Below are 22,522 nucleotides of genomic sequence, written 5' to 3' on the forward strand. Positions count from 1 at the left end.
TGACCCCACCAGCCATCACCTATCTGATGTCATAAACTCCTCCCTGGGGCTGGGACGGTTGCCGTGGTCTCCTACTTAATTCTGTGGGCATAAGAAACATACACTGAATTGACTGGACCGATTAGAATTGTTCTCTGATTCCATCTTTCACATTCTTCTCTCTGTGTTGGGGGCAAAAGGGAAGCCAAGATCTGAATGTTTCTTGGGTCCCTAATATGTAAGAAAAATACGCCATAAGAGTGCCAGGCTCATAGAGGGGAATCCACAGGTATTGAATGAATGAGCGGATAAGTGAAGGCATCCCTGCCCCACTCTCTATCTCTAATCCAGCACACACATTATTGCCAGCCCCAATTTACTAAAATGACCTGGTTTTGCCCTTGACACACCATGTTCAGTTCCCCTACTCAACAAAGGACACTGTTGGAACTTAGCTTGAGAATCAAATTGCTCCATAATTTATCCCCGCTTACATTCCTTCTCTCCTCCTCCACTGATGCCACAAACAAACTATTCCAGAAAGGCAGTCTGGTCCAGCACCACTACTTGCTTCCGAAACCTTGTTCTGATTAATGAATGTCAGCTTTATTGAGTAACAACTGGAATACAATAAACTGCGCATATTTCAAGTGTACAGTTTGATAAATCGGGCTTATCGATATATCATCACCACAATCAAGATAATAAGCATCGTCATCATCCCCCAAGTTTCCTGATGCCGCTTTGTTATCCCTCTCCCTGCTGCTCCCCACTCCTCAGCCCAAGTACCCCACTAATCTGCTCTCTATCATTATTGAGTAGATACCATTTCCTAAAATTTTATACAAATGGAACCACATGGTATGTACTATTTTTTTGATCTGGTTCCTTTCATTCAGCGCAGTGATTTGGAGATGCATCCAGGCTGCTGCAAGTGTCAATAGCACATTCTTTTCACTGCAGAGGAGTATTATACAGGATGCATGTATTGCAATGTATCACCCATTCACCTGTTAATCAACATGTGACTTGTTTTCAGCTTGGGGCTATTACAAGTAAAGCTGATGTGAACATTTGTGTTCAAATCTTTGTTTAGACATAAATTTTTATTTCTTTTGAGTAAATATCTAAAAGTGGAATGGCTGGGTCACATAATAGATAAATATCTAACTTTGTAAGAAATCGCTGAACTGTTTTCCAGAGTGGCGGAACCATTTTACATGACCACTGGTGGTATATGAGCATTCCAGTTCCCAATTTTGTGAACACATGGTATAGTCAATCTTTTAAAATGTATCCATTCTGGCCGGGCGCAGTGGCTCACACTTGTAATCCCAACACTTTGGGAGGCTGAGGTGGGCAGATGATCTGAGTTCAGGAGTTCAAGACCAGCCTGGCCAACATGGTGAAACCCTGTCTCTACTAAAAATACAAAAAAAAAAAAAAAAAAAAAAAATAGCCAGGCTTGGTGGCGCATGCCTGTAGACCCAGCTACTTGGAGGCTGAGGCAGGAGAATTGCTTGAACCCAGGAGGCAGAGGTTGCAGTGAGCCAAGATCATGCCACTGCACTCCAGCCTGGGCAACAGAGCAAGACTCTGTCTCAAAAAAAAAAAAAAAAAGTATCCATTCTAGTGGAGGTATAGTGGTATTTCATGTCTGATAACATTGAGCATCTCTTCATGTGCTTCTTTGCTACCCATATGTCTTCAGTGATTTAGTGTCTGTTCAAATCTTTTGCCCATTTTTATGGTGGTGTTTGTCTTCTTGGTACTGAGCACTGGAATTCCTTATATTCTAAAGTCCTTTTTTGGACATATGTTTTGCAAATGTTTTATCCCAATCTGTGGCTTGCCTTTTCATTTTAGTAGCAGAGTATTTTTTTTTTTTTTTTTTTTTTTTGAGACGGAGTCTCGCTCTGTCGCTGGGGCTGGAGTGCAGTGGCCGGATCTCAGCTCACTGCAAGCTCCGACTCCCGGGTTTACGCCATTCTCCTGCCTCAGCCTCCCGAGTAGCTGGGACTACAGGCGCCTGACAGCTCGCCCGGCTAGTTTTTGTATTTTTTTAGTAGAGACGGGGTTTCACCGTGTTAGCCAGGATGGTCTCGATCTCCTGACCTCGTGATCCACCCGTCTCAGCCTCCCAAAGTGCTGGGATTACAGGCTTGAGCCACCGCGCCCGGCCTAGTAGCAGAGTATTTTGAAGAGCAAATGTTTTCATCATGATGAAGTATACTGATTTTTTTCTTTTATGTTTTGTAGCTTTTTGTGTACTATTTAAGAAATCTTTGCCAACCTGAGGTCACCAAGATTTTTCTTCTACCGTTTCATCAAGGTATTTAATAGTGTCTGCTCTTACATTTAGGCTTAGAATACATTTTGAATTAATTTTTATACATGGTATGAGGTAAAGACAAGATCTATTTTCCTTTTGTTTGCTTGCTTGCTTTTTTGCACATGGCAATTCAATTGCTGCAACACTATTTGTTGAAGACATTAGTGTTTCCTCATTGAATTGCCTTCCCATTCTGTCAAAAATCATTTCACCACATACATATGGGTTTATTTCTCGATTCTGTTCTGTTCCATTGCTCTATATGTTCATCTTTATACCAATGCCACACTGTCTTGATTACTGTTGCTTTATAATTAGTCTTGAAATCAGGTAGTTTAAACAAAATTTAAAGACAAACTTTATCTTTTTCAAAGTTTTGTTTAATCTGCATGATTCACAGATTCCATATTTGTGAATTTGCCTACTTGCTAAAATTTGCTTGTAACCCCAAGTCAATATCCATGACACTTTCTCAGCCATTCATGGACATATGCAGAGTGGCAAAAAATTTGAGTCACCCAGTACACATATTCCCAGGCAAGGTCAAACAAGGCAATGTTCTGTCTTCTTATTTCAGCTCTCATCCCATAAACAAGCATCCTTTCTGTGGTCTATGCAGTGCCACATTTTTTGCCTTTTTGTACTTCTCGTTGGTGATTTTGCTGTTGAAAATGGCCCCCAAGGCCGGGCGCGGTGGCTCAAGCCTGTAATCCCAGCACTTTGGGAGGCCGAGGCGGGCGGATCACGAGGTCAGGAAATCGAGACCATCCTGGCTAACATGGTGAAACCCCGTCTCTACTAAAAAATACAAAAAAACTAGCCGGTGAGGTGGCTGGCGCCTGTAGTCCCAGCTACTCGGGAGACTGAGGCAGGAGAATGATGTGAACCCGGGAGGCGGAGCTTGCGGTGAGCTGAGATCCGGCCACTGCACTCCCACCCGGGCCACAGAGCGAGACTCTGTCTCAAAAAAAAAAAAAAAAAAGAAAAGAAAATGGCCCCCAAGAGTAGTGCTGAAATGCTGTCTATTGTTCCTAAGTACTTTGTTCAGACATGAACAATAGCTTTCAGTGTTAATGAATTAACAGTATATACTCAAAAATGTGTCTTTAACAGAACATCAAACAAGTTTATGATTGGATGTTGTGACTGGAAGCTCTCAGGAACCCAATTCTGTATTTCATCTAGGAGCAGTGATTCAGAATTTGCAATTTAGTGTTTATGGATATTTTATAGATCATAACTACTGGGAATAATGAGAATTGACTGGGTTTGACTATTCTAGTTTTTTTTTTTTTTGCATGTTCATATACATTTTAAAATCATTTGTCAATTTCTAAAAACAATAGGTCTGCCAGGATTTTGAAGGGGATTGCTTTGAATCTATGGATCAATTTGGGAAGAAATGACATCTTGGCCATATTAAGTCTTCCAATCCATGATGTGGTATATCTCTCCATTTATTTAGGTCTTTTTAAATTAATCCCAGAAATCTTTTATATTTTCAATGTGTAAATCATACGCATCTTTAAAATTTATCCCTAATTTACATATTTTTGATGCCATTATACCTGGTATTTTAAAATCTCAATTTCTGACTTTTGTTGCCAGTATACAGAAATACAATGAAGTAATTTTTTAAGTATATTGACATTTTATCTTGCAACCTTGCTAAACTCATTTATTAGTTTTAGTGGCTTTTGTTGTTGTTGTTTTGACACAGAGTCTTGCTCTGTTGCCCAGGCTAGAATGCAGTGGTGCAATCTCGGCTCACAACCTCCACCTCCCAGGTTCAAGCAATTCTCCTGCCTTAGCCTCCTGAGTAATTGGGATTACAGGCATGCACCACCACACTAGGCTAATTTTTTTTATTTTTAGTAGAGACAGGGTTTTGCCATGTTAGCCAGGTTGGTCTCAAATTCCTGACCTCAGGTGATACGCCCAACTCGGCCTCCCAAAGTGCTAGGATTTCAGGCATGAGCCACCACGCCTGGCCACTATTATATTATATTAATTATATTGATTAATTTTTGAATGTTAAACCAAACTTGCATTCTTGGAATAAACTCCATTTGGTCTTGATGTATTGTTCTTTTTATATATTGTTGAATTCTATTGGCTAAGTTTTTAAGAATTTTCACATCTAAATTCATGAAGAATGTTGGTTATAATTATCTCTCTCTAATAATTCAGTGGTTTTTTTGGGTCATGCTCCTTGTTTAAACTCTAAGATAAATCTATTAAATCACTTATGTAGCTTGGGAAAAATAATGTTGGGAACATTTCCAAAGAATGAAAGCAGTTAAATGCATTTGGTATCGTTCTTGAGAGAAAAAAAAAAAAAAATTAAGCTGGATAAGAAAGTCTATATTTTCTGCCAAATGAAGTTTTCTAAATGCTGCATTATCATCAGCTTTCAGATAGATTAAATGTTCCAGAAGAAAGGGAAAATTCCTTATTTTGAAAAATACGTCAAGAAAAAGAAACAAGATAAAGTTCTTTCTTGTTAGTAGGACAGGAATTTGGGGAAGGGGAAGCATGTGAAGAGGGGCATACTTCATGAGGTTTTCTTTCCCCCCATTTTTTTTAAAAGGGAAAAGGAAGGAACATAAAATTCCATTGTTCTGGTATTATGCTGATGCTTTTGCATATATCTCATATAATGGTATTGGATAGAGAAGACTTTTTGAAAGGCAGAAGTAATCCACAATGTTGACATCCAGTACATTCAAAATTGTCCATATAGACACAACCTGGAAGGTAAAATTCTACACCTTGATCTTAGCCAAAAGGCCAAGAAAAGAGGAAGTTAAGATTCTTTAATGCATTTGATCTAGTCTTCGGATGGAAAGGCTCTTTTTAGACAACTAATATCCACCCAGAAGAGGGTTACCTGGACAGTGAAGAGACCCAAAACTAAGTCATCAAAAGATGTGTTTTTTTCCCCTGAAGAAGAGAAAATTGGTAGGAATGGGGTCAGTGTGTGGGAATAACACTCTTCAATAATTGAAGGGCTTTTTCTTTTTATTTGGATAAGGAAATAACTTTTTGGTATACGGCTTCAGATGGCAGAAATAGGATCAAAAGTGGAAATTATAGACAAGTAGGATTTCAGCTCAACTGCTGATCCAGGTTGTCTGAATATGGGATTCAGGTGTTTTGTAATAACCTGATTCTATAAGAACCATCACCCTTCTGGGACACTGGGAGGGGACAGAATTCTGAAGTTCCATAGGAAAAGAAGCCAGAAGTCTAATAGCCAAGGTCCATCACCATTCAAAGAATGTATCAATCAACTGTGTCTGCTTCCCCTCTCCACACAAATTACAAATATACAATGGTGGGGACATATACATATGTATATATTCTATAGTGTGTATGCGCATGTGTATCCGAAGGCAGTTGCTGAAGAAGCCCTCCCACTATGATTTTGTGCAGTGACAGTACCACAGCAATTGGTAGTCACCTTGGGGAAGTAACAATCTGTTGAATGTTAGTCCTGAATTAGTTCTAAGTCTCCCCGGGATTAGTGGGCTGGGGAACCTATCTGTCTTCCCAGCTTGGAGAAGGTTTTCTGATTGAAGGGTTGTCCTGCTGCCATCTAGGGGTCCTCTAGGGTTATGGGACACTCTCAAATGATGGCCAAGAGCGAGGACATAACAGGACATGGATTCTGGTTTGATCACGTTGCTAGCCATGTGACCTTGGGTAAATCGTCTAACCTTTTTGTTCCTTATTTTGCTTATCTGTAAAATGAGAGTGATAAAACCCACTTTAAGAGCTCATTGTGGGCCGGGCGCGGTGGCTCAAGCCTGTAATCCCAGCAGTTTGGGAGGCTGAGACGGGTGGATCACGAGGTCAGGAGATCGAGACCATCCTGGCTAACACCGTGAAACCCCGTCTCTACTAAAAAATACAAAAAACTAGCCGGGCGAGGTGGCAGGCGCCTGTAGTCCCGGCTACTCGGGAGGCTGAGGCAGGAGAATGGCGTAAACCCGGGAGGCGGAGCTTGCAGTGAGCTGAGATCCAGCCACTGCACTCCAGCCTGGGCGACACAGCGAGACTTCCACGCAGGAAAGCTCCTGGCACATGGTAAACACCTAACAAGTGGCTATAGTTAGGCCTGACCTCATGTGTTGCACACTGAGGTGGACGTGGATTGCAGTCACTTTTGGTTGCAATTACCCTGGTTGTTTATTTGATTAACTCCCATGCAAAACTGTGAGCTCCAAAAAAGAAAGAGTATTGCTGTGTTATTCACTATTTTATTTCCAGTACTTTTCATGCTGCCTGGCACATTTTTATGCTCAAAAACAATTGTTAAATGAAAAAATAAATGAACCAATCAATGATTGTATGGAAGAAAGAATGGCAAGCACTTCTTAGGGAGTAAGAGGTGCTTTGGGGAGGAGGTGTCAGCCACATGGCTTTTCATCTGGGAGATTATCCAGCTACGCCCAGGACATGGAAATCAAGTGGAAATAGCTTCCAGAAGTGGAGTGCATCCCTCCTCTCCAGGCCCACTGTGAGTTTCTCTCGGTGTTGGCAGGCACAGGTCCCTGCTCATCAGCAGGGGTCAGTAGATGGCACAGCCTTTACTTGGCATGGCTTTTAACTGTCCCTCAGACCAAAAACAGGGCCTAACAAGGACATAATCAGTGAGATAGGTATTGATTTGTTACCACCCTTCCCATCTTATGGGTGAGGAAACTGAGAGTCAAGGAATTTAAATAACCAGCTCAGAGTGAGACAGCCATAGTTGGTAAGTGATAAGGTCAGGGTTCAAGCCCAGATCTGTGGACAGTGAAGGCCTTGTTCTTCCACCAAGGACCCTGGTACACCAATTTTGGGAAAGCAGAAGAGTTATTGGTATTATCTTCTTCTGAAAGAGAGAGAGCTATCCTTTATCACTGCACATTTATTAAGCTAAGTCTGGCTGAAGGTTAAGATGGCTTAACTGCTTCAGGGTGACTAGAGAGCTGGGTCAGATGGGACAGCAGAGCTCAGCTAAGCCCCTCCCTGGGATCCGTCACTGCCTGAGGCCAGTGAATCTCAAAGCCTGGCAGTCATTTGTCAGTTCATTGAAAATCCAGACCTGTTAACTCTGAATCTCTAAGGGTGAGCCCAGGAGTCGGCTTCCTGGCTCATTCTTAGTCACTGAAGTTTGAGAAGCCCTGCCCTGAGCTCCTAGCCCTCCTCTGCCAGGGCCTCCCTGCCCCTCCACCTGGTCAGTCTGTCTGAAGTCCAGGCAGGGTCTGCTTCACGTTCTCCTGTGGCACATCCCTAGGCAGGAGGAAGCCAAGGCCAGAGCAGTACTTGAGAGCCGGGGGACATCAGGGCCTGTGGCAGGCGCAGGCAGGGGTCTGGCAAACCTTGCTGTGTGGGGGAAGGCCTTGCTCATAAAATCAGGGCAAGAACATTTTATTTTTTATTTGCTGGTGTCAGAATTCCTCTGGCTTGGCTAGGCCAGCCCGCGGAAAATAAATATCAGCAGATTCCCAGATCCCAGTCACTCAGTGGGATATGAGACAAGGAGAGAAATTCTTTGTGCTCCTAAGAAAAGAAGGGTGCCAGGCACAGTGGCTCACTCCCGTAAATCCCAGCACTTTGGAGGGTTGAGACAGATGGAGCACTTGAGCTCAGGAGTTCAAGACCAGCCTGAGCAACCTCATCTCTACAAAAATTAGTCCGGCATGGTGGCATGCAGCTGTAGTCCCAGCTATTCAGGAGGCTGAGGTGGGAGGACTGCTTGAGCCTAGGAGGTTGAGGCTACAGCGAGTCATAATTGTGCCACTGTACTAAAGCCTGGGTGACAGAGCAAGACCCTGTCTTAAAAAAACAAATCAAAGGAAAAGAAGAAAGGAGAAGGAGAAGGAGGAGTTGGAGGAGGAGGAGGAGGAGGAGGAGAAGGGCAGGAAGAGAGTGGGCAAGATGATGGGAGGCTGAGATGGGCCAGAGAAACATCTGGGGCAGAGGGGAGGATGCTGAAGAGGATGAGGGATGCCTCCAGAGGATGGTTGTGGGGAGGTAGAACACCTGGAGAGGTGGAGGTGTATAGAGGGGGGTGTCTAAAGAGATCTCTAGGTTGTTTGCTGAGCAATGTGTGAGATGTCCTTTCACGGTCTCCCCCAGTTCTTTAGGAAACTCTAGGAAACCTGTGAGTATTTGGTGCAAGTGACTTTGTTGTGGGTCTTGAGGAAGCGTCAGATCTTCAAGTGGAAGATAAGGGTGATTCAGGCTGCACTCAACTTGGGATCCTGGGGTCTGAGAGGAGCCGAAGAACACATATCCCCCACCCCACCCCTGCGATTCAGAGTCCAGAGGGCTTTGGGCTTCCACAGGCCACACAGAACTGGAGGGTCAAGCAGATGTTACCTAATCTTGAGGGGCAGGGAGAAAACTCCAGCCAACCACTCAACCCTGAAACTGAAGAATAGTGAGAAGAAACATGAAAAAAGGTGGTTTGCTTCTATAAATGTGACACTAATTATAGCCATTTGTGCAAACTGCTTTCCATTAATGCTTAATTGCTTACCATGAGGTATAATAACAATGACACATTGCAACAGTTACTCAGTGCATGAACTAAGTGTCAGATTAGCTGAGTTTTGTTTGCTTCCATGTGGGTTCCTCATGCCTTGCTTTTGGTAGCCTGGTCGTCTGTGGGTTAACTCAGTGGCTTTATCCATAACTTTAAAAAGTAAGGACATGGTACTCTGTGTATGGGTAATTCTGTCCTTTAAGGGGTAGACTACCTTGTGCTGGCTCAAGTATCAGTATATTGTCTAGTCTTTGGCACTTAGCCAAAAAAGAGAATGTGAGTTCTAATATCTTACATCTGTTTACCCCCTTTTTAAAATCTAGGACACCTATAAAGTGTCCCACACCAAAGCAACTGGGTCCCTGCACCCCTCTAAAACAGAACTTGAATAATCACTCCCAGCCGAGGTTAATAACTCTTCCTAAATCCATGCTTTATAGAAGATAATAAAATATGGAAACAGTTCCTAAGGGTACAGTTAATAAAGACAGTGGATGAAAAGGCTCTTCGGTAGTCCCTGCTAAAGAACAAGCTTGGATGTAAAGAAGACCAGTTCATACATTCAAAGAGGCTATTTCTGAGACGGTGCTTCTACCTAGCTTTCTAACTCTTCCTGATGGCCTACTGTGTGCCCAGCTCTGGACTAGGCACTGTGATGGGGTCAACAGAAAATACCAAACTTTATTTCTGTCCCCAAGAGATGATAACTGGGGTGGGTGAGGCATCACAGATGAATAAAATGAGCCCAGATAAAAGAAGAGAGAGGAAGAGCGAAGAGGAAGAAACCACAAATATATCAGCAAAGCAGTCTTACTTCTGCAAGTCGTCTGATCTGAGTTGAGAATGTAGCCTTGTTTGCACCTGCAGACGTATGAGCCAGGGATGTTGATGCAGAAGTGGGCACAGTTATGCTCCAGGGTGCTGCACATGTGGGCCGCTGAAAGGGAAGACACAGGAAGGTAAGTCAACAGTGACACCCTTTCTCACTCCATTCCTGCCAGCAAGCACCTGCCAGCAAGCATTTATTCAGCACCTACTCTCTCCTATGGGCAGGACTCAGAAACAAGCTGCAGTCCCTACCCTCAAGGGGGCTCACAGTCCAAGGTGGACAAGACAGGGCCAGATAAAGGGCCATGGAAAATCAAAGAGAAACGGTGTTAGGCTGAACTATATGAAACTGCTGATACTTGATTGGTTTTGATCTACAAAAAAAAAAAGCAAGAAATTTCCAATTCAACTTAATACCTATGTGGTGGCTGGGAATCAGAAAAGTTTGCCAGCATCAGAGGGGGCTTTGGCTTAAGTGTGGATTTTTAGGAAGCAGCAATGGGGCTGGAGGAAAAGCTATTAAATAAGCAAGAATGTGTTAAAGAACCAACAGTTTCTCAAAATCATGTTTCAAGGGTAATGTAATTTTTTTTAATATGCAAAAGTATACACCAAAATTTGGAGTAAAAAATGCATTCACACGTTTCATGTTTCTATAATCTTTATGTTATCTCTTTATTTAGCATCTTTTCTTTTTTTTTTTTTTTTTTTTTTTGAGACAGGGCCTTGCTCTGTCTCCCAGGCTGGAGTGCAGTATCACAATCATGGCTCACTGAAGCCTCAAATTCCTGGGCTCAAGCCGTCCTCCCACCTCAGCTTCCCGAGTAGCTGGGACTACGGGCGTATGCCACCATGCCTGGCTAACTTTTAAAATTTTTTTGGTAGAGACAGGGTTTCACTACATTGCCCAGGCTGGTCTCAAACTCCTGGGCTCAAGCCATCCTCCCAGTTTGGCCTCCCAAAGTGCTGGGATTACAGGCATGCGCCACCACGCCTGCCCTCTGCATTTAGTTTCTGAAGCACCTCAGCTTTCTGGTACATTGGTTCTTGCATAAGTCTGTCTGTAGCTCATAAAAATTCTCTTTTTTTAATGTCCTAATTTCTGACTTTACTCAATGTAACTTGATTGTATTTAAAATTAACAAGCAACAGTACAAACAACAAGTTATGCAAGTGTTCTCATAAACAAAAAAGGTGTCTATATGTAGAAATATATTTTTATGAAGCTAAAATAAAAGGAGCTCTCAAAAGCTGAGAACAATTCCATTAATCCAGCACTTATGAAAACTCTGCCGTGATTAAATCCATCTGAAGTTTATGTCTCTTTACATTGGAGTAAGAAATATGGTGGACAATAAATGAACTAGGGAAGTGAAGCTGTTTTATTTCACAACAATACAATTTAGAATGTACTGTTCTGAGTTTGATTGTCTGTGTTTTGGTTCCTGTTAGGACACAAATAACACTAGGAAGGTTTGTAGATCCAATCAGTCATTTTTACTTCAGGGTGAAATAAACAGGTTTCTTGTGACCTTGTACAATTTTCTTTTATTATTATTATTTTTAAATAAAATAGAAATTTTCTCATTTTCAAAAATAGAGATGATGTCTTACTATGTTGCCCAGGCTGGTCTCAAACTCCTGAGCTGAAGCAATTCTCCTGCATCAATCTCTCAAAGTGTTAGGATAACAGACATGAGCCACCACACCCAGCCCTTTGTGCAATTTTCTTAACCTCTTTATATGACATGAGGATAAAAATAGCACCTACCTCATAAGAACCTCAAAAAGGGTAAATTAATGGAGATGGTAGAGTGTTGAGAATAGTGCCTGGGGAATGCTGAAGATACCTGTTAACCATTTTACAGCAAAGGAGAATTATGGTGGCATTTTGTTTTATTTTGCATCTGTAGGTTCATCCTATACATATTGACCTTCAACTCAGTTTTCACTCAATATTAATCACAGATTCTATCCATGTTGATACGTGTACTGTATTTCATGGAATCTAAAATGCACCCCAGTTTCAGAGATGTCAAACTGTGAAGACATGTTCAGTTGATCCTCATTCTTCACAGATTCCACATTTATGAATTTGCCTACTCACTAAACTGTATTTGTAAGCCCAAACCAATACTCACAGCATTTTCATGGTCACTAGTGGACATGCTCAGAGTGCATAAGCGCTCAATTTAAAATACCTCTACATTTAGTTTCTTTTGTGAGACAGGCTTGCTCTGTCACCTAGGCTGGAGTGCAGTGGCACAGTCACAGCTTGCTGCAGCCTCAATCTCCGGGGCTCAAGTGATCCTCCTGCCTCAGCCTTCCAAGTAACTGAGACTACAAAAAAAAATGTGTTGCCTGGTGCAGATGTTCCCAGCTGAGGTTGGATAAGGTGCCACTCTGCCTTCTTTTTCAGCTTTCATTCTGTAAACAAGTATCCTTTTCGCAGTCTACTTAGCACCACGATTTTTTTTTTTCATTTCTGTAAGTGATTTTGCTGTTTAAAACGGTGATGTGCTGTCTAGTGTTCCTCAGTGCAGAAAGGCTGCAATGTGCCTTACAGGGAAAACACGTGTTAGATAAGTTTCATTCAGTCAGGAGTTATCGTTGGCTCTGGGTCTGATGTTAATGAATCAATGGTATATATCAAATAAGATGTTTTCGGCCAGGCATGGTGGCTCACACCTGTAATCTCAGCACTTTGGGAGGCCGAGGTGGGTGGATCACTTGAGGTCAGGAGTTTGAGACCAGCCTGGCCAACATGGTGAAACCGTGACTCTACTAAAAAAAATACAAAAAGTAGTCAGGAATGCTGGCAGGCGCCTGTAATGCCAGCTACTCGGGAGGCTGAGGCAGGAGAATCGCTTGAAACCAGGAAGCAGAGGTTGCAGTGAGCTGAGATTGTGCCACTGCAGACACAGCGAGACTCTATCTCAAAAAACAGACAAACCAAAAACAAGTAAGATGTTTTTAAACAGAAACATACGTAAAACAAGGCTATGTATTGATTAGCTGACAAAAAATATTGTCACCAGAGGATTGCAGGAACCTCACCCTATATTCCCGCAGGAGCAATGGTTTAGTATTCTCTAACTCAGTGTTTGTAGTGACTTTATAAAACAAAATTATTGTGAATAATGAAAACTAACTGTATTTTAGATTTAATCAAAATCTTAGATCTAGTTTATCCCTCCCAATTGATTTATCCATTGGTCACATGACTGTCCTCATTTTATTTGGCCGTTTCCCCAATGGTCAGCATTTGGGTGGTTTCCAAGTTTTTATTTCACAGTGTTGTGATGAACATTCCTGAACATGTCTCCTTGAAGGCATGTGCAATGGTTTCTCTAGGACTGGGTCTCACTTTAAATAGATATGGCCTAATTGTCTTCCAAGACAGCTCATATCAGCAATGATGGTCCTAATGATGCCCTCAAAACTTCGGTACTTGGTGTCATCAAACTTTAAGTTTTGACAATCTTATGGTGAAGGGTAATCATTATCCCACTTTTAATTTGCATTTGCTTTGCATCCTGAAAGACTTTCTTCTTTTCATGGATTGCTGGAGTCAAATTACCCAAGGGCAGAGGGCATTTCTGAGGCACTCACAGCGTGTCCCTGTCTCCCTCCATAATTAAGGAAGTGTCGTGTGTAGGCAGCCAACTACACGGCAGTCACCCACTGCCATGAGTGGGAGGCCCAAGTGATGTACCTGGTGCCTGTCTTCTTGCTGAGACCCTAACAGACAAAGTAAGAAGACAGGAGATGTGAGGGAGAGAAAATATCTGGAGGGCAGCAGGCCGCAGTGCGGAGAGGATGACTGCTGGAAATAGACCGCCTGAAGGCTCAGCTTCGCCACTCCCTATGACCTTGTGCAAATGACTTGGTTTCTCTGAACTCCACTTTCTTCACCTATCAAATGGGGAAATTAGGCCAGGCAGGCATGGTGGCTCACGCCTGTAATACTAGCAATTTAGGAGGCTGAGGTGGGCAGATCACTTGAGTCCAGGAGTTTGAGACCAGCCTGGCCAACATGACGAAATCCCATCTCTACTAAAAACATAAAAATAAGCTAGGCATGGTGGTGGGCACCTGTAGTCTCAGCTATTCGGGAGGCTGAGGCAGGAGAACTGCTTGAAACTGGGAGGCAGAGGTTGCAGTGAGCAGAGGTCGCGCCACTGCACTCTAGCCTGGGCAACAGAGAGAGACTCCATCTCAAAAAAAAAAAAAAAAATGGTGGTGGGGAGGGGGAATTAAAATAACTACTGCACTGGGTTTTACAGTGACAGCTTGTTACTAAGGCTTATGTTGGCCAGGTGCCATAAGAGAAACTGGAACTAGAACATTATAACTTGGTGTAATGGAAAAGGCACTGGATTGGGAGCTAGAAGACTGTGTTCTAGTTCCCCTCTACCTTGAACAAGTGAGGGAAGTTCTGGGAAATCAGGTAGCTCTTGTAGACTATTTCTTTACCTGTAGAGGCATGGACGGGCTCTAGGGACCTCAGTACAGACATTTACTATTATTTAATCTGGTACTTGCTTTTTCTAAAAACTGCCTTTCCTTCGCACTCCAGACACCTTGCATCTGGGAGCTGCCGTGGTGGTCTGAGGTAGTCCCACTCCTGACACTGTTGGTTGGTACAGGGTTTGACAATCAGAGTCCTTTACTGGCATTTAGGAACCAGAACCGAATAAAAGGGGGCTCAAACTGAGGACAAGTGAGCCTCAGGGGCTGGCGGGGAGGGGGGCATGCTTCCTGACTGTGGACCTGAGAAGGAGAGGAGTGGAAGGGAGATGGAGTGAAAGCACGACCCCCATGACTGCCATCCTTGTTTCCATGGATATAATGCATTAACCCTACCTTTTAGGAAAAAAATGGAATTCCTGACACTTTCAACCAAAAGAATCCCAAACATCTTCACTAAACTAGAATAAAACTTTCCCATCTGTAGAATGCTGTGGGTGAGTGCTGAGTGACTTTCAGAGCATCCAGGCCTCATGCCTTGCCCTCTGTGGGACAGGCATTTGTGATGAGAGCCAAGGGGAGACCACAGTCTTGCCTCCTCCACCGGCCTGCTGGAAACAGTCCTACGAGCCTCATTTCTCAGAAGGCCCTCTGGGTTTACACTCAGGCAAGGCCTTGTGTTCAGCAAGAAGGAATAACTTATCAGCAGCCTAAGTCATTGGTGGGATTGGATATGCTGACTAGGAAAGAAGAACTTTTTTTTTTTTTTTAATGATTGTATGAATGACTAAAGGAGTGGTCAGTGTAGGGAGGTGGGCTGGAGGTCTTTTGTATTACTGAGTACAGTAGACTCAACGTTTGTGAAGTCAGTCCAGCCTCCCCACTTCACAACAGGGCCTCAAAGGGGTACAATCACTGTAGACTTTGCCCAGGTCAGTTCATGAAGGGTGTGTCCTAGGAATACTATTAGGACCTTAAATTGTGCCTGGCCTGGGTGAGGTGGGGCTATTAGGGTAGGAACAGCCTGCCTCCCTGCTCCAAAATACCAGACGAGGCTGATAAAGTCAGCATCTAGAAGTTAATTAAAAGCAGTCCTGCCCAGGTGGCAAGAATAACCAGAACACTTGGGACAGCGTCTGCAGCCCCTAGATTCAGTGTTTTCTCTTACTGGGTGGCAAAAATGGCAGACTCCAGGATGTGTGGGTTTTGGTCATCTCATAGACAGGACCTCAATTCACAAGGCACCTGGCCTCTCCCTGGTGGTCTCAGGGGTGGCCTGAGAATGCAACCTCAGGATTCCCCTTGCTGTGGCTGGTATGGGAAGTCCCTGCCTGCAGGTATAAAGCCTCCACTGTGCTCAGGTTCACAGCCAGACAGCCAAAGAGACAAAGCCAGGACTCTCACCCAGCGAGGTCTGACTCCAGAGTCTAATCAATTCCTCACTGTATGATAAAGGTCCTGCCTTCATCACACCCAGACACCGCCTGTCCCAATCTGCAGATGCAGCATTGATTTTCAGTTCTGCCTGCAGAATGCCTGGGCTCACGTCTCAACTCTACCACTTACAGGCCAGGCACAGCGGCTCATGTCTGTAGTTCCAGCACTTTGGGAGGCAGAGGCAGGAGGGTTGTTTGAGCTCAGGAGTTCAAGACCAGCCTGGGTAACATAGTAAGACATTGTTTCTTTCTCTTTAAAAAAAAAAAAAAAAGAATTAAATAAAAATTATTCATTTATGGTGGCACACACCTGTAGTCCAAGCTGGGATGGAACTTTGAGGCGGTAGTGAGCTATGATCATGCTACTACACTCTAGCCTGGGTGACAGAGTGAGACCCTATCTCAAAAAACAAAACAAAACAAACAAATAAACAAAAACAAAAAACAAGCTCCAGCACTTACAGGTGTGTGATCTTGGACAAGTTATTTAACCTCTTCGGTTCTCAATTTCCTCTTCCATAAAATGGGAACTAAAAGAGCATCTACTTGACAGGTTTGTTGTGTGAATAAAGTGAGTTAACATATGCTAATAGCCTGAAACAACACATGCATACATTAATATCAAGAAATGTTAGTAATGATTAGTATCACCTTGTCTTTAAAGCTCTCCTGGAGCCCCCAGGCAGACCCTGACAAGTTCCAGTTCTGTAAAGTAAGGATAATAGAGCCACGTATAGTGACACATAGTCCCAGCTACTTGGGAGGCTGTTGCTTGAGCCCAGGAGTTCGAGGCCAGCCTGGACAACATAGTGAGACCCTATCTCTTAGAAAGAAAAAAAAGATAATGATAGTACCTGCCTCAAAGGGTTATTTTAAGTATTAAATGGAATACTGTATTTAAAAGTGCCTAGCACAGGACAAGATTAGCTATTATTGGGGTATAGTTTGTGAAAGGAAATAAAATCTCAGGATCCCAATTCACTATGCCAAAAGGAAAAAAATTAAGCTAAAAGCTGAGTAATGCAAGAAACTGCCTTTGCTTTTGTTCCTAAGCAGATCGCTACAGATAAAAGGTTAAATATCTCCATAAGTAGCTACTCTATGTTCACCTTATCTTATGTAAAGTGTTGATTTCCTGAGCGCTAGAGGAATATATAATTGACTATTCCCCTACCTGTTCCTTTTCTCTTGCAACATGTGGATTCAGTAATGTGACCATGCCCTCCCTCTCTCCCTTTTAAATACTGAAGCCCTCAAAATCATCTTTGGAAAAAGGCACAGACCACAGATTGTTCCTGTGATTTTGTGTTCATTTTTTCCAGGCATGTCCTTAACCTTGGCAAAATAAACTTTTAAATTGATTGGGACTTGTCTCAGATACTTTTTGGTTTACAAGTTCAATGAATGTTAAGGAACAAATGAAACTTCTGAAACCTCAGAGATGTCATCTGCAACTTGAAAAATGCTCACCATTGTTGTCTAATCATCTGAGTGCAGATCAAAACTGAGGCCATCTGCCTAGCCCATCGGTCCTCAGTGTATTTGATTGTAATAATACATAACACAGTGCACACTGAATAGGGCTCTACCATTTACAACACCTGTTCACTCATCTACTTTCTGCCTATAAAATCCCATTTTACAGATGAGGCAACTGAGGCTCAGAGAGCACAAAGATTTGCTCAAGATTGTACGGCTAGAGTCAGCTCCTCTTCCTCCTACGAAGGCTCCCTTCAGAGTTTCACCTATTTCAGGTGAATGCCAACTGCAAGGTAGGTTTACCAGGACAGGATGGACTGTGGAGGTGGCCATCAGAAAATAGTTTACCTTAAAAGAGGATTTTATAATTCCCAACATGCAGAGGAGTGAAATGAGCAAGAGATTTGGAATTAGCATCCAAGTATATCTTGGCTATCTGTTTTTCAGGTGATTCACTTAGCAACTTCCTTAACCTGTAAAAAGAGAGTGGCAGGAGTGTGCTGCCTGCCTCCTGGGGCTTTCTGCGATAACATACGGGAAAGTGCTTTATAAATGTTAGTTACTGCAGTCTTTACTGTGCAGTTGATAAAGAGGCCCTGGGGCCTCTTCAGCCTTTCAAGACTGCTGCTGAGTCTGCTGAGCAAAGCCTGGCAGTGCAGTGCAGGGAGAGACAGCAGCCCTGTCTCCTGCAGAGTGGATGGGGGGACTCACAGGGGATTCATTTCTCAGGCCACAGGAACAAATGGGATAACACTGATGTTTTCTTAGAGCTTCCAGATTATAACAAAGAAGATGAAGGGAGGAAAAGTCCGAACTGCCTTTTCATTTTGCTGCCTTGCCATAAAGCACCCAGAGATGGTTTTTCCATGGACAAGTCCATATTGGTATATCCTATTCAACATCATGGGGGCGGAGCAGGAGGTCAGTCCCACTGTGTAGCTCCTCAGCCTTATCATGTTATCTTTCCATTTTCTGATAAATCCGGAATGATTATAAAAAGAACCCCTCCATTAAAATTTTCCAACACAAATGAATAAACTGTCAAAATGGTTACAGAACCAATTTCCCTTTTAATATTTTCAGGAAAGGGGAAACATAAATTCTGCAGAAGTCATTTAAAGTCATAAACCTTGGAAATGCTTGCAGTGTGTCCTGCTGATTAAAGTGTTCCAGCTGACTTGGGCCACGGCACACCACAACACGACCTCTGCAGTGCCAGGGAAATGGCACTTCTGAACACTTTCCAAGTGGCATTGCAAGGAAAAAGGTTCTTTCTTCTTCGTGGCATTGATTTCTTAAGTAAATCTTTTGATTCTGGAGTCAAGAACAAATGAGATCTCTGCACTTGTTGAGGTTAGTTCTCAGCAGGGGATTTTGTTTAATACACATCAAAAGCACACTGTTTTTCCCTGGGGCCTATATCTTAGGGGTCTAGAATATGTCACATTCTGAGAACCCCCTCCTGGGTGCCCCCTCCTGGGGAGTTGGTGTGGAGTCTGGCTCTAAAGCTCATTCTCCACCCTGCTCTAGGAAAAGATATTTTACGAATAGATATTTACACATAGATCATTTACAAATAGATATTTTAAAATAGATTATTTCCTTTTATTTCCCCATCAAAGATTCATGGTAGCTGGAGGGGACAGGGACCACTGGGAATGGATAAGTCAGGGTGGGACATTGTTTACCAACTCAGGACGCGAGTTTCCCGGATTAGGCCGCTGGCCCCCTGCCCTCCTGAAGGAGGAAGAAACAAAAAGGCAGCCACAGAGGCAGGAAACTGCGGAGGAAACTGCAGGCTGACCAGCTGAGAAGAGGGGGGCAGGAGCAGGGGTAAAGATAACTGGAAAGTGCGCGGGAAGGAAGGGAGAGAGAAGACCTATGGAAAGAGGGTTAGAAAGCAAAAGAGGGAAGAAAGCTTCCAACACAGAAGAATGCAGCTCCGAGAGGCATCTTCCTGCAGAAAGAGTTGGCAGGTGAGGAGTGGCCCCTACAATCTTAACAGGCAGGGAGCTGCCAGGACCACACCTTGGTCCTCTGTATAAGTTGGACCTCTTTGTCAGCTGAGAAAACATCCTCTGCCAGCACCACCATGGGGCAAAAATGCCATGGTATTCCACACCATCCAAGGAGAGATTATGTTACTTTTTCTGCCTTTCCATTCCCATCCCTACTCCAACTCATGAATTCCAACTTAGGGAATTCCAGGGCAGCTCCATGTGCTGAAGAAAAACTTTGTTTATCTACTCTTCCTCATTCTGTGGCTTGGACTTACATGTCCCTTCCCCAGAACAATCTCCCTGAACACCCAGGCCTAGGTCAGGTCCTGGGGTTGCACACTCCATCATGTCCTGAATTCTTCCTCCATTACACTGTGACAACTATAGTTACTTATTTGTATAATTATATATTTAATGTCTGTCTCAGCTGGGTGCTCGTGCCTGTAATCCCAGCACTTTGGGAGGTTGAGGCAGGAGGATCACTTGAGGCCAGGAGTTTCAGAACAGCCTGGGCAACATGGTGAAACCTTGTCTCTACAAATAATTAAAAAATAAGCCAGGCATGGTGGTGCACACCTGTTGTCCCAGCTACTTGTGAGGCTAAGGCAAGAGGATCACCTAAGCCCCAGAGTTCGAGGTTACAGTGAGCTTTGATCATGCCACTGCACTACAGCCTGGGTGACAGAGCAAGACCCTGTCTCTGAAAGATAAATAAATAAAAATATGTGTCTGCGGCTGGGCGTGGTGGCTCACGCCTGTAATCCCAGCACTCTGGGAGGCTGAGGTGGGTGGATCACGAGGTCAGGAGATCGAGACCATCCTGGCTAACACGGTGAAACGCCATCTCTACTAAAAATACAAAAAATTAGCCAGGTGTGGTGGTGGGTACCTGTAGTGCCAGCTACTCGGGAGGCTGAGGCAGGAGAATGTCGTGAACCCGGGAGGCAGAACTTGCAGTGAGCCGAGATCACACCACTGCACTGCAGCCTGGGTGACAGAGCAAGACTCCGTCTCAAAAGGAAAAAGAAAAAAAAGTGTCTCCTTGGTCAAAGTGTAAGCCCCTGGAGCACACTGTGTTTATCTTGGCCTTTGTTGAAAACCCATCGCCAGCACAGTATCTGGGACATGGTAACAGAGAATGAACACTTGAAGATGAATGAATGAATTCTAATGGTTTCTCTAGAAGAGTGACAGAGGAGCAGGACTTACTGCACAACTTCTTCTGGAACACAGAGGTCAGCGTCTCAATCTGGCTGAAATTGGCCACCAGGAAGACATGGTCCTCATGGGGCTCACTCCCAATGGCCTTCAAGGTGTTGAAGTCTACCTGGCCCACACCAATGGCAAAGATTAGGATGCCCGTGTCCCGTGCCTTAGCAGCCACCTCGGCCACAGAGTCCTGAGGTCTCCCATCCGTCACAATCATTATGACCCGTGGCACATTCTCCCTCAGGGGCCGGGCCCCCTCTGCTTCTGAGAATGCGATGTTCAGGGCATACTGGATGGCCAGCCCCGTCATGGTGCCCGTGGACAAATGCCGCATCCTCTTAACAGCACGCTCCACTTCGGACTTCCTCTTGAAGGTCTTGAGGGAGAACTCATTCTTGACAGTGCTGCCATATTGGAGCAGGCCCACTCGGGTGACGTCAGGACCAATGTCCAAGAATTGCAAGATGTCCACGAGGAACTCCTTGACCTTTGCGTAGTCATGGGTGTTGACACTGCGGGAGCTGTCAATGATGAAAACCAGGTCTGCCCGCTTGTCCTCACAGGAGCTCTCTGGGGAAAGAGGAGAAGTCAAATACATTAGAAGAGAGGCCAGGCATGGTGGCTCACACCTGTAATCCCAACACTTTGGGAGGCAGGTGGATCACCTGAGGTCAGGAGTTCAAGACCAGCCTGGTCAACACTGTAAAACCCTGTCTCTACTAAAAATACAAAAATTAGTCTGATGTGGTGGCGGGCACCTGCATTCCCAGCCACTCCAGAGGCTGAGGCAGGAGAATCGCTTGAACCCAGGAAGCAGAGGTTGCAGTGAGCTGAGATAGTGCCATTGAACTCCAGCCTGGGCAACAAGAGCAAGATTGCATTAAAAATATATATATAAATATAAAAACATTAAAAGAGAGTTAAGGACCCAGTGCAGACCAGCTATTGTTGGAAATCCTGGGGCTGATGATCACCTTTGAAACCTTCAGTCTTCATCAATTTTCCTCCCCACTCATGGAAGTTATAAGGGCATATTTGTGCATGGCTGGAAGATCATGACTACTGGCTATAATCAGATAGCAATCCTTTTTGCAAGATAAATCAACATGTTAGTTTCCAGAAAGTCGCCAGTGCAGTTTTTATGTAACCAAATATCTGATCAGGGTCAAAATTATTTTATTCTTTACCACATCACACATAAGCTTGGCTGGGCACTGCAGAGAATATAACAGAAGCTTAGGACAGGGTCCAAAGTTAAGGAGCTTCCAGTCTACCTGGGGAGACATAACTAATAAAACTATGAAAGAATAACTGTCACGAAAACTGTGTGGTCCTGACGATAGCTGCTAAGAGAATAGGGATATGAATGGGCTGGGATCAAGGAGATGGGACATTAGCTGACCTTACAGATGCATGGCGATTAGATTAGAGAGAAGGCGCACATGGAGCGGATCACATGAACCAAAGCCCAAGATGGAATGAATGTGGTGGGTAACAGAATAAGTGATGAGACCTTGTAGTAGAGGGAATACTAGGAGTTTCAGGCAGGAATTAGTTGGAGAGATGGCCTGAAGCCAGTTTAAAAAGACCTTTCCTTTCAGACTGAAAAATACGTACATAATGCCACCAGTGAGGGGCATCTTAGCATCATGTTATGTAACTCACCTCTCCCATAGGGAAGTTACATAACGAAAAGTCAACAGAGTCTGGCAGTGGTTTGCAACATGGATGGTCTACACAATTTCTGGACTAATCTCATTGAGAAGAGGACTCAGATCTAATCCCAGGACAGTAGTGGAAATGGAGAAAAGGGGACCTAAGAAATATTTCAACAAAGGACACAGTTAAATTGGAAAAAGGCAAATGTTAAGTCTTTCCCTTACCACCATGACTACCATATTTATGCCTTAAGCATCTAAGCAAGAAGGCTGTAAAAGGTTTGAGTCCATAGACAAATACATCCCTTTTGTGTTTCTAGCATTAGGATGATATTGGATGAGATGAGAGGCCTCCAGCCTCAGTGGGTGGAGGCTGGGCATTCCTGATGGAGTTTCTCGGATATTCTGAGCTACTGCCTTTCACCAGGGTGGGTCCCTCCTCCCCCGTTCTCTCCTCCCTTCCCGGACTTTGCAGCTGAATCAGGATTTGAAAGGGATTAGAAAAGGGATCCCAAATGCTTGCCCTAAATCCTAATCACCACAGCTGCAAGAAAGAGAGAGAAAGCCAAAATGAAACAGTGAAGCTAGTCATA

At 43.8% G+C, this 22,522-nt stretch overlaps 1 protein-coding gene across 3 annotated transcripts in view; it reads right to left on the reverse strand.

Moving 5' to 3' along the window:
- Positions 1 to 22,522, reverse strand: part of LOC113224959 (matrilin-2) — a 179,181-nt gene that overhangs the window by 94,379 nt on the left and 62,280 nt on the right. For all 3 annotated transcript variants that reach the window (XM_026454961.1, XM_026454962.1, XM_026454963.1), the window contains 2 exons: positions 20,272 to 20,841; positions 9,664 to 9,786 (listed from right to left, as the gene is read on the reverse strand). In XM_026454961.1, the coding sequence (XP_026310746.1) occupies positions 9,664 to 9,786; positions 20,272 to 20,841 (693 nt within the window). The remainder of the gene's footprint in view (positions 1 to 9,663; positions 9,787 to 20,271; positions 20,842 to 22,522) is intronic.

Source organism: Piliocolobus tephrosceles, chromosome 7 (assembly GCF_002776525.5).
Source record: "Piliocolobus tephrosceles isolate RC106 chromosome 7, ASM277652v3, whole genome shotgun sequence".
Classification (NCBI taxonomy): domain Eukaryota; kingdom Metazoa; phylum Chordata; class Mammalia; order Primates; family Cercopithecidae; genus Piliocolobus; species Piliocolobus tephrosceles.